At 35.1% G+C, this 14,773-nt stretch overlaps 1 protein-coding gene across 5 annotated transcripts in view; it reads left to right on the top strand.

Annotated features, from left to right (window-relative positions):
* The first annotated feature begins 2,621 nt into the window (after window positions 1-2,621).
* The window catches only part of LOC144449936 (fasciculation and elongation protein zeta-2-like), a 46,391-nt gene continuing 34,239 nt past the window's right edge, over window positions 2,622-14,773 (top strand). For all 5 annotated transcript variants that reach the window (XM_078140516.1, XM_078140506.1, XM_078140498.1 and 2 more), the window contains exon 1: window positions 2,622-2,998. In XM_078140516.1, coding sequence (XP_077996642.1) covers window positions 2,667-2,998 — 332 coding nt within the window. In that variant the 5' untranslated portion in view covers window positions 2,622-2,666. The remainder of the gene's footprint in view (window positions 2,999-14,773) is intronic.

Below are 14,773 nucleotides of genomic sequence, written 5' to 3'. Positions count from 1 at the left end.
TTACAGTTTTTCTTTATAATTATAGTTTTATGTCCCCGAAATTACGGTAGGGAAGGAGGAAGTCAGTATTCTGGTAATTTATGCAGGGAAAATCAGCAACGAGTCATCAATATTTACAGTACCCAGTCTCAGGCCTCTTAAAGTGGTCTGAAACCTAGAGTGAACTGTTTCCACTCTTAGTGGGGAGACAAACAAGAAACCAGCCAATACGAATGCTCTGCTTATCTAACCTTCGACTATAGAGGGCAGCACACATGCTCACACGGTCAGGTCACTGCCTGTCAACACGACCGTCACACAGTGATGACAAACACTAATCACATCAATGAATGTTGTGACATCGGCACCACCCTAGTTGATTTTTAACATTTTTTTTCCATTTAAAGAAAAACATCGAAGAATTGCAAATTAAAAATTGCCGTTATTTTTATGACGCATCTATGCAGTTTTAAAGTGGACAAGATTAGGTCTAAGGATTTTAAAAACGTTTCTTGAGCCACGGGCATCAAGCGGTGACCCGCCGATGGTTCAGTCTGGTTAGCATTGGTGAATTTTGCAATGTAATAAGTTAAAAGATTCGCTTGAAATACTTCAAATTTATATACACAACTACTGTAGACTAAAGCTAGAATGTAAGAATTTACATTGAAGCTTCTAAATTACTAAGCTTTCAGTACAGTGTCGTTTTATTCACAATCAGCGCTAAATATAAATAGAATATTATTTTTTCAGTTAGACAACCTAAAACATATTCACTGAAAATTGTTAAAATACCAATAATTACTTTGTACGTGTCGATTGTATCCATAAGTAGTAGAGTAACAGGTTGAATTGTGAATTATGGTTTTGGTAAAACCACTTGCCTCTTACCACTGCCGTCGGGGTTCGAACCCATTCAGGGTTTGATTAAATTTTCCATACCGCAAGTAAGAAGGGTGTCGTTCACTTTGACTCTACCAAACAACGCAGGTTTTTCCCCAGGACGGTACTCCGGATTCCTCCTGCACTAACACTGAACCCCCCCCCCCCCTGTTATCGGGCAATACCTGTTGGATGGTTTATAAATAAATAAAGAATACCTGTTGGATGGTTTATAAATAAATGAATAGATACATTTCATTGGCGCACTGATTTTTGTGTGCGGACCAAAAAAAACCCAATCCAATTTGATTTGATTTATTGTGCCATTTATGTGTTCAGCAGCCCTAATATATGTTTAGCTACATTAAGTGATTTGTAATACTGTTCAGGGTTTACGATCATATTACAAAGTAACTATATCTAACAGAAGGGTTTCAAAAAGAAGTTTAGTTTAGTCATGGGAGTACCACCCACTTCCATGGTTTAGTCCTATCCTATTTACATATAGAAATAACAGTCTTGGCATTAAGGAAAGGTGTGTGTGTGTGGGGGGGGGGGACCGGAGTTGTTTCAGAGCTCCTAAGTTCTCAGAACGAATATTTACAGCTGAGCTAGACAAGTTCATGATTGTGTGGTCCTCTACGGCAATCGATGACTAGTTCTTTTGTTGTTATGCTGACATCCATCAAATCCTACAATCTAGGGCTACTAGTACCCATCACTGTACGTATATTGCGTATTTTACAGCACTTTACCGTGTTTTACATATGAGTCTCTTCAAACCACAGTACGTACACGCTAGCACAGCAGACTTAGTTAGTTATGCTTACGAAAACAAACAAACAAACAAACAAACAAACAAACAAACAAACAAACAAACAAAAATATACCATAAACAACACTGACAAACATGAACGACAGGGTAATTACAAATCGATATCAACAACATTTTTATACAACAAGAATTACAATATTATGTTTTCCTGTATGTGGGTATGGTAATTTATAGTCCTGCTTGCATACGGAGGAATTCGGGACTCGATTATGACAATTGTCCCTCCCCCAAGTCAGCAATACAGACTCGTGCACCGTCATGTAAGCAGGACTAGGTAATTTAGTGATCATTTCACCGGCACTAGGCCTAAAGGAAAACATGTTGTAGTGATTCTTGTTCCATAAAGACATTGTTAACGTGTTGATGTTGATTTGTGATTACCCTGTCTCTCATGTTTGTCGGTATTTATATGTTGTTGTTGTTGTTGTTGTTGTTGTTGTTGTTGTTTATTTTTGTATATTTGTTTGTTTTGTGTGTTTTCATAAAAATAACTAACTAGGCTTGAGGCCCCTGTGTTAACACTTGAGCATTCATATTAGCTTTGGCCACTACATTGTTCTTATAATAAATTTTGTTTTGTTTTGTTTTGTTTTATTTCTGATATTTATATTTGTTAGTTCCCTGACCCTATACTCTAATAGTAATACTGGGTATATTGTGAAACTGACATCTCTTCGGATCGTGCTCATGGCATGGCTTTATATAGTTTGGGAATATGCGAACGCGTTTGCACAATAAATGCCAGATTTAAAATTAACATACTTGTACATGTATTTACGGAATTAAAATAAATTATTTCACGACCAATGTGGTGAATCAGATGACGACTTCACGTCCATTCGCGGAGTTTACCATATTTGCATAATCACGCTTAATCTCGTATCGCAATTCACGATATTGGCCTTTCACCACTCAAATGTACACACACAGTATCGGCTCGGCTTTCATACAACGCAAACGATAGGATAGGATGAAGGGAGACGGCAAGATGGCGGCTCCACTGGCCAGCATAGAAGACGACGTGGAGCATGATGACCAAAATAACGACGAATGGCAGGACTTTCACGAATTCAGAACATCGACAGATGTTCTAAATTCAAATGAACAATCACAGAACTATTTTGACTCAAAGGAAGAAATCAGTGTGGATAATTTTGAAGAAATGCGTTCTTTCTCGATCGAAGATCTTGTCAACAACTTCGACGAGAACCTGGCCAAATGTTTTCGCAATTATAATGAGAAAACGGAGAAGATAGCTCCAGTACAGATTATGTCGCAAGACGAAATCATGAAAAATTGCAAGTAAGTGATTTCCCTGTTCAGAAGTTCTGAGGTAATTTTTTGTGACGGTATCCGGTAGTGTACAGTTTATGAACGTAACACCAAACAGTAGACGAGTGTACACGTCTTCCGCATTTCACTTCATCTTTTTTTTCGGGAAAAAAGAGGAGTTGCGCGTTTAGAATTATCAGAAAAAAATGCAGTTGTAAACTATTCTTTTTTTATTTATTTTTAGTGACAGACAATTTTTAAAAGACACGGTCTGGGAGACGCCCAAGCAATAATTTATTATTCGAGACACGGTGATAGCGTATGTGTGCGAATACTGTTCTGTAATTGGTCCAACATTTATAAGCAGAAAAGTGAACTGTCGGGGAATTGAAACACCTACTAAAATCTTCTTAATATTTAATGACATAGGAGGCCACATTTAGGGCCTTTCCCTCACACATTCCTCGAATCTAAACATATCCAAGAATTGTGCCATAAACGACTGAAGTAACACGATGTGATACAACACAGTAGCAACTAAAGATAAGAATGAGCTCATATCATAGCCATGATTATGTAATTGAAAATTTGAAAATGAATAGCACAGATTTAATAATAACAGATTAAATTTCTATACATGAAAAAAAAAATTGTTTAACTACAAACAATGACTGTGACACTAGGTTTACATTATTACAAAGGTACAAATTACAATATGGATAACGGTGAGTAACATGTTTTTATGACTCACTCAGGTACTGCCAGTAAACAATTTATATGTTAAAAGTACATACATTTTGTACTTGATTAAAATTAATGTTTCTAAAATACTGTGAATTTTTTTGGTTTGACTGAGTATGCCCTGTTGATAGTGGTTGGTCCATTTATAATTTGTAATATGTTCATTCCCGAATGTAGATAGTCAACGAATAATGCCAGGGCTTTTATTGCTAGCAATATTTCCTGTAGTGAGCCTCTGTAATTTCCCATCAGAGGAGATCAAATTATAGCAATATAAAGAAACAACACTAATTGGCATGGTTATTACACATTGTAGTGGGATATTAAGAGCGGGATATCTTGAAATGACAGTTACCATACTGAAACTCAAGCTCTATTGTAATATAATGTTTACCTTTTCATATTACTACACTGTTTATTCATTTTTTATTTCAATAATTACTAAGACAACATTGTTGACCCGATAACCAAACCATGTCAAACATTCAGCTGATAATGTGCTATGGGGATGATGGACACTTTTATCAGACCTCTTTTTAGTACAAGTGAACTTGGTTCAGTAGTGCTATAGGCATGGCAAAGTGTCTGTGCCGATGTGTGTGTGTGTGTGTGTGTGTGTGTGTGTGTGTGTGTGTGTGTGTGTATGTACATGTGTGTGTATGTACATGTGTGTATGTACGTGTGTGTGTGTGTGTGCGTGTGTTCGAGTTGGACCGATTTCCATAATATTTGGTGGTTACATGTATATTACCATGGGTGTCTAGTTGCGAAATTGTTCAAATAAAAATGATCTTACCAGTGGTGTGTGATTTTGGTAAAAAAAATGTGATTTTTGGTCAAAAAACTTACACTCAAATATTACTGGACTGATCGGTCTGAAATTTGGTGGGAACATTCTTAGGGGAGTTTGGATTAAGATTTGTTCCTTATACATGTATAATGATTCCCATCAGTGATATGCAAATTAGGTCTAAAATGTGTCTTTTTGGTCTAAAAATTCTTTAATTCCAAAACTACTTACAGATTGGGGTGAAATTTGGTGGGAACGTTCTTAGGTTGGCAACAGCCAAGTGCTGGTATATGTGGCAAAGGTAACAACAGGGCTAGATACGCAACCAGACAAAAATAAACAAAAAACTGTACAGTTGTGTTACAACACCATTGGTGCTATTTTTATATTAGCTAGCAATATTTTGAAAGACATTAGATAATTCAGCTCTGTATCAATTTGTTATTTTATATTTCCTTGTGTTAATTATTTTAGACATTTTTTTATTCAGTCACAATGTTAAACTCAACCGTTCCTTTATTAGCAAAAGTCTTCAGTGAGGGCTACATTAGAAATACTGAAACTGAAATGACAGTTGCACTTGAAGGTCAGTCAGATCACTAAGGTTGGTTATAAAAATAAAAATGTTTGACTGGAAGGTAATAGTATGCAGCTTTCAGCTTAGCTTGTCATATTGAAGGTCATACTCCTCCCATTGAAATTCAAAATTCAATTTTGCTATATAGTATGATATTTAGTTCTTATACTACTTCACAGCCTAGGTATATCTGTACATCACCTGTCTCGAATAACGATGTGTACATGTATGTGTAACAGATCAAGTAAAATCCATCATTAGATTCATCATTATTTTTATTTTTATTGAAATGTGAGCTTTCAACCAAGTGATAAATGATGAAAACAATGATATGCATATTGGACAGTAAGAAAGAAAATTTGGAAATCATTGCACGATCAAGGTCCGTACTAGATGGATCGAAACATCACATTCGTTTCCAATTTATCATTCCAAAGTAACTATATTGTACTGTCCTATTGATTCTTGGAACCATGAACTATATATTCTCCAGTGATGTACATGTACATGGTAAAAAACAAACCCATATATGCATCTGCTATTTATATAACCTTAACAAAGTGATTTCAATGAACAGTCGAGTCTGACAATGTTGTTATCTTGATACATTAGTACAGTATTGTTGAACAGTGGGTTTGTCACTCAGTGTTATTAACAAGGAAGTAAACATCTTGTAATTGGCTGAATAAGAAAAAGTGTTGAAGCCGACATTAGTTTTGCCAGCTTTTGGTAAAAGTGGGGAACTTTTTTGCGTCGTGGGCTACTATGCTGTGCCACAAACTCATTATAAAGGCACTGTCTGTAACTGGTAAAGCCTGCCTCATAATAAGCCAATCTGGGTGTTAAGTTGGAAGGATTTGTAGATAGCGACATGTTTATACTACTGTAAAATGGTGAAGAAATATTTATACTAAGGATGATGAAGAATGCACTCATCTCATGTATAAATTTGTGATCATGAAAATGTGAAAGGAGTTAGCCTAGGGTTGTTTGTTACTACGGAATGGTCACTATAGACATTGTAGCTGTGTTTGTTATATCAAGCATAGTGTACACTATAAACAAGGTGTATATCAAATCGGATAATGTAGTGTATGTAGAGTCCAGGAGTATTTAGTGTGACAGACAGCTTTCCATTGATTAACTCATTTCTCCTAGTATAATATGTAAGGTAGTACCAGACAAAAATCAATAATCAACTACTTTAATGCTGTCCCTGTACATGGAAAAATTGAATATTTAAGTCTTTCATTCAATGTACAAATGTATTGCAACATGATGCATACACTCTATGAAAAGTTATACACAATGTAGTTGGCGAAACTCCCCAGTTGGGGTTTTATCTGGGCATGAGAGGGCTTACACTTTTTTGTTATCAGGAATTGGACAAACCTGCCAGTTGCAGAACTATAATATATTCTCTCCTAAATTGATAAATTCATGATACAGGCTTTCATGATTCCAACTATGATAACATCAACTTCAAATTTTAAATTTATATTTTTTTAGATTGAGAATAATGATGCTGATAGAATTTCACTTTTAGAAGGGGTGGCAGTTTACATGTAATTGTACCAGTATTGTACATTTTCACCTGTACAATTATTATAAAACTTAGCATTCTCACCAAGCTCTTGTAGAAAAGTGGGTTTCTTTGAGATCACTATGTGTTCTTTGGTTATGAAAAGGTCTCTGTGTGTAATCCTATCATTATTGGGGGGGGGGGGGGGTTATAATTGTTCGCTGGTGTGTGTGCAGATTAGTCTGACAATGAGTAAAGTGTTGTCAAATGATGTGCACAGAATATGTGTAATTTGTAAGTTCTGAAGTCTGGTAATGATCCCAATACATTTTGTAATTGGGTTAAGTGCTTATATTATGATATCATAGTATACAGGAATTAAATGCCATGAACAGGAGAAAAGTAACAATGATTTATTCAACTGCCAGTTACAAATTGAAATTTTAGCTTACATTTATTAACTGTGTATAAATTATATTAGTCTACTCATTGAGAGAACAGCACCATAGTTGCCGTGATGCAATTTGGCAATAAGTTGTTTTATTTTAGGAACATCACACCCTCAAAAGGTCTAAGTCATAGATTTTACTGTTCAACAATACTAAATAATTCTATATAGTATTTTATTTTTGGGTACTGTAGCGAAGCATACATCTACTTGTAAGATATGTCATGTTGTTCAATGCTACACGTATCAGGCTTCCAAACCACAACTGTAAATGTACTGGTGGCGTGGTACTGAAAGTCCTATCTTACAGACTAATCTACAGTACTGTGACTCTGAAATCGCTATGCTCCATGTTGGCCCCTTCTACTAGCATTGCTACAATGATAGAATGTTGTTGACATTGCAGTCACATTTATCACTCAAGTACTAGTAGACAGACTAAACGTACAGAAACCAGACAGCAGTTTTACTCTGGTTTACAGCACTCATCACTCTAGTAGTAGTACTGGTAAACAGATGAAACGTACAGAAACAAGACAGCTGTTTTACTCTGGTTTACAGCAATCAACTCTAGTACTAATAAAGAGACGAAACATACAGAAACCAGACAGCAGTTTTATTCTGATTTACAGCACCTCATCACTCTAGTACTAGTAGACAGACTAAACATACAGAAACCAGACAGCAGTTTTATTCTGGTTTTAGTACAATACTCACCATCCTAGTAATAGTAGACAGACTTAACAGTTTTTATTCTGCACTCACTGATATTCTATCATCAGCTATGATCACTTGAAAGACAAAAGTAATACAACATGTACAAGAGAATGATGCTGACATGTAGCATATATAGTATTCTGAATCATGTACAGTAGACTTTGAAGTCCTGTAAGACAAGAAATCCAATATAAATGTCACATAGTGATTAAGAGTAACTGGGCTATGTCTGCTGGATTAGTATTCAAATGACATCACTGCCTCCTGAAGTATCTTCTATGATCATTCCATGATGGATATGAAATGATAATATATGTGTCAGGTACTGACAATACATGTACATTGGCTATAAAATGTTGGCAAATACAGCAGTTACATGTACTGCACAGAGAAATGTATGTCATTACTATATTGTTTAATATATTTTCATTTACACTGCCCCAATAAATCACCATGAATGCGACCTTATTTCCAACATGTGGAACAATCTCTATGCATGCAGTGTCTTACTTTGATGTGTCAATTCGTCACTACCCTGGGAGCCTCATTTTCATCCCACCTGCATTGCAATAGTTTGTCTGTGCCACTTTCTAGCGGATGTAAACTAGTGACATCTTGTGAGTTGTATTCAGCCCCTTTTCCAGTTTTATTGTTATCTTATCATCTGAGGTGAGATAATTTGATGGAAAAAAAAGCAGTATTGTAATTTCCTATCTGTGGTTTGAATTTCCACTGCAAGCTATGACCACCTGTCTCCAATTAAAGTCAGATGCACATCTGCTTGAATTGTGTAATACTTTTCTCTTCATAGAGGAGAGTCATCGAGTTTTCAGCAAGCTGATTCTTTTTATGTGTACATGTTGGTTTACATTGTAAGTGACAGAAAAATTGTGCTGCACTGGTGTAGATTGGCAGATGAAGTGTAAAGTCTCAATGAATGGATTCCAATATGTGTACCGTTTGCCTCATTTAATTGAATATGGGCCTGCAGAAAGAGATTTCATCTGATTAGTCAAGGGAGTCCATACTGCCTTTTTATGTGGCAAGATTCAGGCAAAGAATTTATAAGATACTAATACTAAATAGATTCACCCAATAATTCACAAATGATGATGGCTTTGTTAGTGTTTGCATTTCAATATCTTACAATATTGACATTATTATCATCATCAAATATTAGTTTCAGTGATGACAGTGGTATTTCACATGATTTATTTTGTATCATAAGGGAACATAGGTGTTTGTCTTCCTCTGAGAGATCCGTCCTTCCATCACACATCATTGATCAGAAAGAGAGCTGTTGTCATGGCAACACCTCTTTATTCCCAAAAGATAATGGAAAGTGTAACCAAATAAACCAAGCACTTTATTGAACCAGCAGATGCTGGCAGCAATTACCACAAACAAACAGGACAGAGTTTCTGCTTTTTCAACAGCATGACTGATTGGTTTGTGTAAATATTTATTTTGGATATTCCCATGAAATTTGTACAAGACAACACCTGAAAAATGAAGTTTGTATTTTAAATTCAGACTGATTGTTGGACATGAAATGAAAATAATATCAGTAGACACATGTTCTTCTCAACTATGTTCAACTTCAAAGCTCAGTCTTGTTACAGAATTCTGGTTGGTATTTCCTTACTCGTATGGATTCTTCTTTGCTTTGATGCTTTTTTGTGTTTTTTTCAGCTGTATTTATGAAACGTATATTCATTTTTAAAAAAAAAGGTATACAGTGTAGTGAAGGATGCTGCTTGCTTCATTAATGAAATGAATCATATATAAAAAAAACCTTTCTCATGCAAAATATTGAAGCATGAATACATTCAGATTGTGCCCTTGGGAAAGATGAATTCATATCATAATGTTGATAAATGCAATTTTGTTGATCAATGCCTTCCTGAAGGTTACTGGCATTGGATATTCAAATCCATGTATAATTGACAGCCATAAGCTTCCTTAAGGACACTGTGATGTTCATAAGATGGATGAAACATGGTTAATCTTCAGGCAGTCTTAAAAACAGCTTTGTTGATGAGTCCTAGCTTAGCCAGGCTCTTCCATTTATTTCTATTGCTCCCTGGGAGTGGGATGAGAGTCGAAAGACATAATCAACATTTTCTGTATCGCAATGTCATGCAGTATGTAATGTAGTCGGGGAAAGAAAAAACATGTCACTTTATCTGTTACATTTTTTTGAATGTTTTTTTTTTTTAGGAACGTGACATTTTATCATGATCGATCAAATTAAATTGAATAACACTATAATTAGATATTGTTTCCCAATATATTTGTTCAGCCAAGGAAAATATGAATCACCTAAGGGAGTGACAAATCCCTTATAATGTCACAAGTATTTTTCAACTGAATGAATGAGAATAAAAAACACATGAAATACCTGACAGTAAACCTAATTCAAGAAATACTTGTCATTGTAAATGTTTTGGTTCGTCATATTTCTAGCACCACAGAACCAGTAACAGACAAGCAATGCCAAGAAGTAGAACAATCAAAATTCTGTCTTTGAATTGATGTTCTGAGATATTCCTCATTTCTGTTGTTCATTAACTATGAATTAGTTCTTTTTCTTTTTCAATTATAGAACTGTTTAAAATAATTGCTTGTTATTCAATTATGAGGTAATGAAATATAATATTGATTTTGGAAAGATCGATAATTCCTCCATACTTGTAGACTAGTGTAAGTTGCAAACTCCTACGTATCGGTGATATATACCGCGGTGTACCACTGCCTTCAATGGTAGCCACTTTTGCCATAGCACAGTTTACATACGTCACACGTTCGTAGTACTTTTTTTCAAATGCACACTTAACATAAAACATCCATGGTGTTAATAATGATTAGTTTATTGATAAAATAGACTTGTCTCAATTCTGAAATATATACCGGTGAATTACAATTATGTACAATTCCACCAAAAGTTAGTAGTTGGTATGTCAACCAGCGACCAGTGTTCCTTTACATATCTTCCAAAAAATTGTTCTAGTGATAGAGTAATTTCACCGAACTGAAAAGGTAATTCATATTTGTATTGGTTATGAAGTAATCTGCTGTACTCAGAAGCAAACAGCAGCGATGGACTCGAACCTGCAGGCAACCAAGCTGGTCACTCCAACCATTCGACCATCATGACTCCCAAGATTTCCAATCCTAAATCTGCGTATTTTGCCAAATTATATAATCAACCAATGCAGTAGTCTGATTTAGTGATGTAGACACATGTTGTCGTGATGTAGAACCACCAGCGTATATATTCCATATTTTTTGTTCAACTTAGCTCATATATGCATAGTATAATTGATATGTAACTTTAAGAAATGGAGGACAATTTGTAACTTAGCAAGTCTAATTCATTGCTATAGCCTACAGTGTAAGTACCGGTATATCCCTTCACCACTAACCTAGTCTGGATGCCAACATGGGTGTGAGTGGAGGTGTAAATGGTAACGATACTGTATAGGAACTAGACTAGTGGAGGTGTAAATGGTAACAATACTGTATAGGAACTAGACTAGTGGAGGTGTAAATGGTAATGATACTGTATAGGAACTAGACTACCATTAACACTAACAACAATACATTACCATATCTCCACATCACAAAATAAGGAATCATGTATGTAGATGTCATAAATATTCATAGAGACTGTTGTGTGTTACGACACAGCAGGTGTTAAAACAGTAAGTGTATAACTCTTGCAGAGAATAGAAACACGATAGGAAACTGTATATCCTGGATGAGAAATCTGACAAAGGAGGAGGAAACATCTGCTGTTGCTGTCAATGTTTTCATTTAGAAGGAGGTGTCATAGCATGAAAAATGGATTGCAAGCAACTATAAATATCAGTGTATGAAATTGATATGTAAGATTAGTGAGTTCTGTTATCCTGATCATTCAATATGCTGATTATATACATTTGAAGTTTTTCCAAGGAAATTAATTGTAATATCAAGGAGTTTTTTGCCTGAAGCTAATGTAATCTTTATATACATATTACTGGCAAATATTTATATACAGTGACAAGGTATAATTTTGGTAAACTTATTTCTCATTCATTACCATGTCATATATGATATATGTGTACAAGTATACAGGTTGTTTAGGTTTTGTAGATCAAAGCTACCTCTGGCTATGTTTATATTGTTTTCATAAATTTTATCATTTTCTACTCACTGTAATAATTTTTACTTTCATATTGATATATAGTCAGAGTCTACATTGCATTGATGAATGACTACTGCATTGGTTGATTATATAATTTGGTGAAATATGCAGATTTTTTTATTGGATGGTCAAATGGTCAGAGTGGCCAGCTTGGTTGCCTGCAGGTTGCAGGTTCGAGTCCATCACTGCTGTTTGCTTCTGAGTAGTTAAAAGTCCTTGGGCAAGATTTGAACCACAACTGTGCCACAGTCAACCCAGCTGTATAATTGGGGACCTGGTAGGATAGATGTTGCAATGTGAATGCTTTTATCCTATGCGCTTATGAAGGCTGCAATGGACTGTATGCTCCTCAGGGTCATTGTGCCACTATAGATCTGTGCCAGGAGGTGTACAATGTAATTGTAAAGCACTTTGAGCACAGAGTGGGAAAGCACTATATAAAAATCAACATTATTATTGTTATTATTATCTTTCCTCTAACCTTATGTCACATACAGACTGTAACTACTAATCCAAATCATGAAACCTTGCTAACAAACCTGCTGGAGAATTATTGGTAAATTTCATTTTATTGTCATCTCCATACGTCTATATTCGATTTCAATGGTTTTTCATCAGGCTTGCCATGTAAGGTTTCACCAAATCAGATTTGAATGCTTGTTGCATAGAAAGCCACACGCTCTATCGCTATCAATGCCTAATAATGAAAAGAAAAAAAACAAAGAGCATGAATTTTTTCTTGTGAGTAGCGAATTTATTAATATTTTCGTGACACGTATGTTTAGAGTTCTTTATGTGTTCGTACCAATAAAAAAGGTGACTGGCTGGCAGTAAAATTGCAGCTGTCCTTTCCTTAAATTGAATTTGTGGTTTTATTAGATTCCTTTTTCAACTTAACCATATGTCTCTTTGCCAGGGTTTTATGGGCTTAGGTTTGAAAATGAGATGTTTCTTGTGAAATTGCTTTATTTGTTTCAACATGAGAAATAAATATACAGCTCCCATGATCACTTCCAGTGTCTAATGTAAGGTTTTGAAAAATGTAATGGCAGTAGTCTAGGGTGTGGTATTAATACTTTGACATAAGTCGATCAGTGCACAAGAAATACATCAATCATACTCAGCCTCATTTTATAAGAATACTCTACAGTACAGTCGTAAGTAGTTGTACAAACACAGACAGACTAAATTAACCTCTTAGAGACTCTCTGCTATGTGTATGCATTCATTATGCTGTGTCTACTACTCTCAAAATTTACCTCTGTGTCGCTCTGTGATCATGCATATATTTTATATTTGCTCACCCAGTCGGCAATTTTAACAAATGTAATTTGCTGGATTGATTGTCTCAAGAAATTCAAGGGTTTTGAAAAACGTATTTTACTTTTAATAGCTCAAGATTTGTAGACAGGTATCATAGCATACATGTACATAATATTACCTGAAAATGAACAAATTACTTCAGTCAGAACCTGGATAGGGTGACAACCTTCTCACCTCTCCTCCCCATCCATCACCACATGCCCCACCCCATTACAATATCTTTGAAAATATGGGTGTAAAAGTTGAGGGGAACCTGGGCATTCAGTGTGAAATCTCTTGCAGCTGAAAAAAATGAATGGCTTCTGAATTTATAAAAATTATGAATACATAACTGTGAGGTTGGATTACTTCGTAGCACTAACCCACAGCTTGTTCTTATCATGTACACTAAAATGTATTTAGTCTTAGATATTATTCTCCAGTGTTTTTCTTTGAGTCTAGCAACTCGTAGTGACAACCCTTATGTCACGAGTGTTTTCCGGGTGAATGAAAAAATTTGGGGGAATAATATAATTATACCGTCGCCAGTAATATTTTTAAAACTCATATTTCGAACACAGCAGAACGAATGACATAGATGCATGTTGTCGTGAGTTAGACATGCATTGTCGTGATGTAGAACAACCAGAGTATATATTCCATATTTATTGTTGAACCTGGCTCGTGCATGGTATAAGTAGATTTTATCCTCTTTCTCCTAGGGGGTATTTGTTTGTACACAACTTCAAATAACTACTTAGTGTGGAGAAAGAGGAATTTATGTTAAAATGAGGATAAATGGCGTATGAATGGACTTTGAAGTTAAAGAGTGTCATTCTACTACAATCAGTGAAATACTAGTTATTCTAAGTAGCAAAGCAAGATGCGTTTGGAATGTAATCAGTTGTCGATGCTGTGTTCCTACATGAAAGTATCTGTGAGATGTGGTTAGTCCATTCACAGTGACATCTCCAGGCTCACCAACATGTTACAAAATGTTATGTCACAGCAGTACAGTCAAGATTTGCTAGCCCTTCTTAACCTTTCTTAACCCCTTTCACATCATCGATAGTCCTTCTATTTGTTATGAACATCGGAAACTGTATACTTCACAAACCAAACTACTTAGTACTAGTAGTAGTGTATGAAATTTGTTGATAATTTATGTACATATTAATTATGTAAGTACATGTAGATCTAATCCTGGACATGAATGTAAATGTTTTGTTGATAATCCTGTGGTAATGAAGTCAGATATTCATAAATTTCTGATCATTAAATGCGTATGAAGAATGAAATGACATTGATAGTAGTTAAAATCTGTGTTTACTGTTATGCATAATACATACATTATTTTTAAGCATTTTGTTTATTATAGGGATGTACAATTGCACATAGGTAATACTCACTTTGCACAATATTATTATTTTAGCAATATGTATTGTTCTTTTTAATACACTTCTCTGCAGGTAATAATATTAAAACTTGGATTGAAAAATAGAAATTAGAAAATTCATTC

Source organism: Glandiceps talaboti, chromosome 2, assembly GCF_964340395.1.
Source record: "Glandiceps talaboti chromosome 2, keGlaTala1.1, whole genome shotgun sequence".
NCBI lineage: Eukaryota > Metazoa > Hemichordata > Enteropneusta > Spengelidae > Glandiceps > Glandiceps talaboti.
This window is presented reverse-complemented; position numbering and strand designations above follow the sequence as displayed.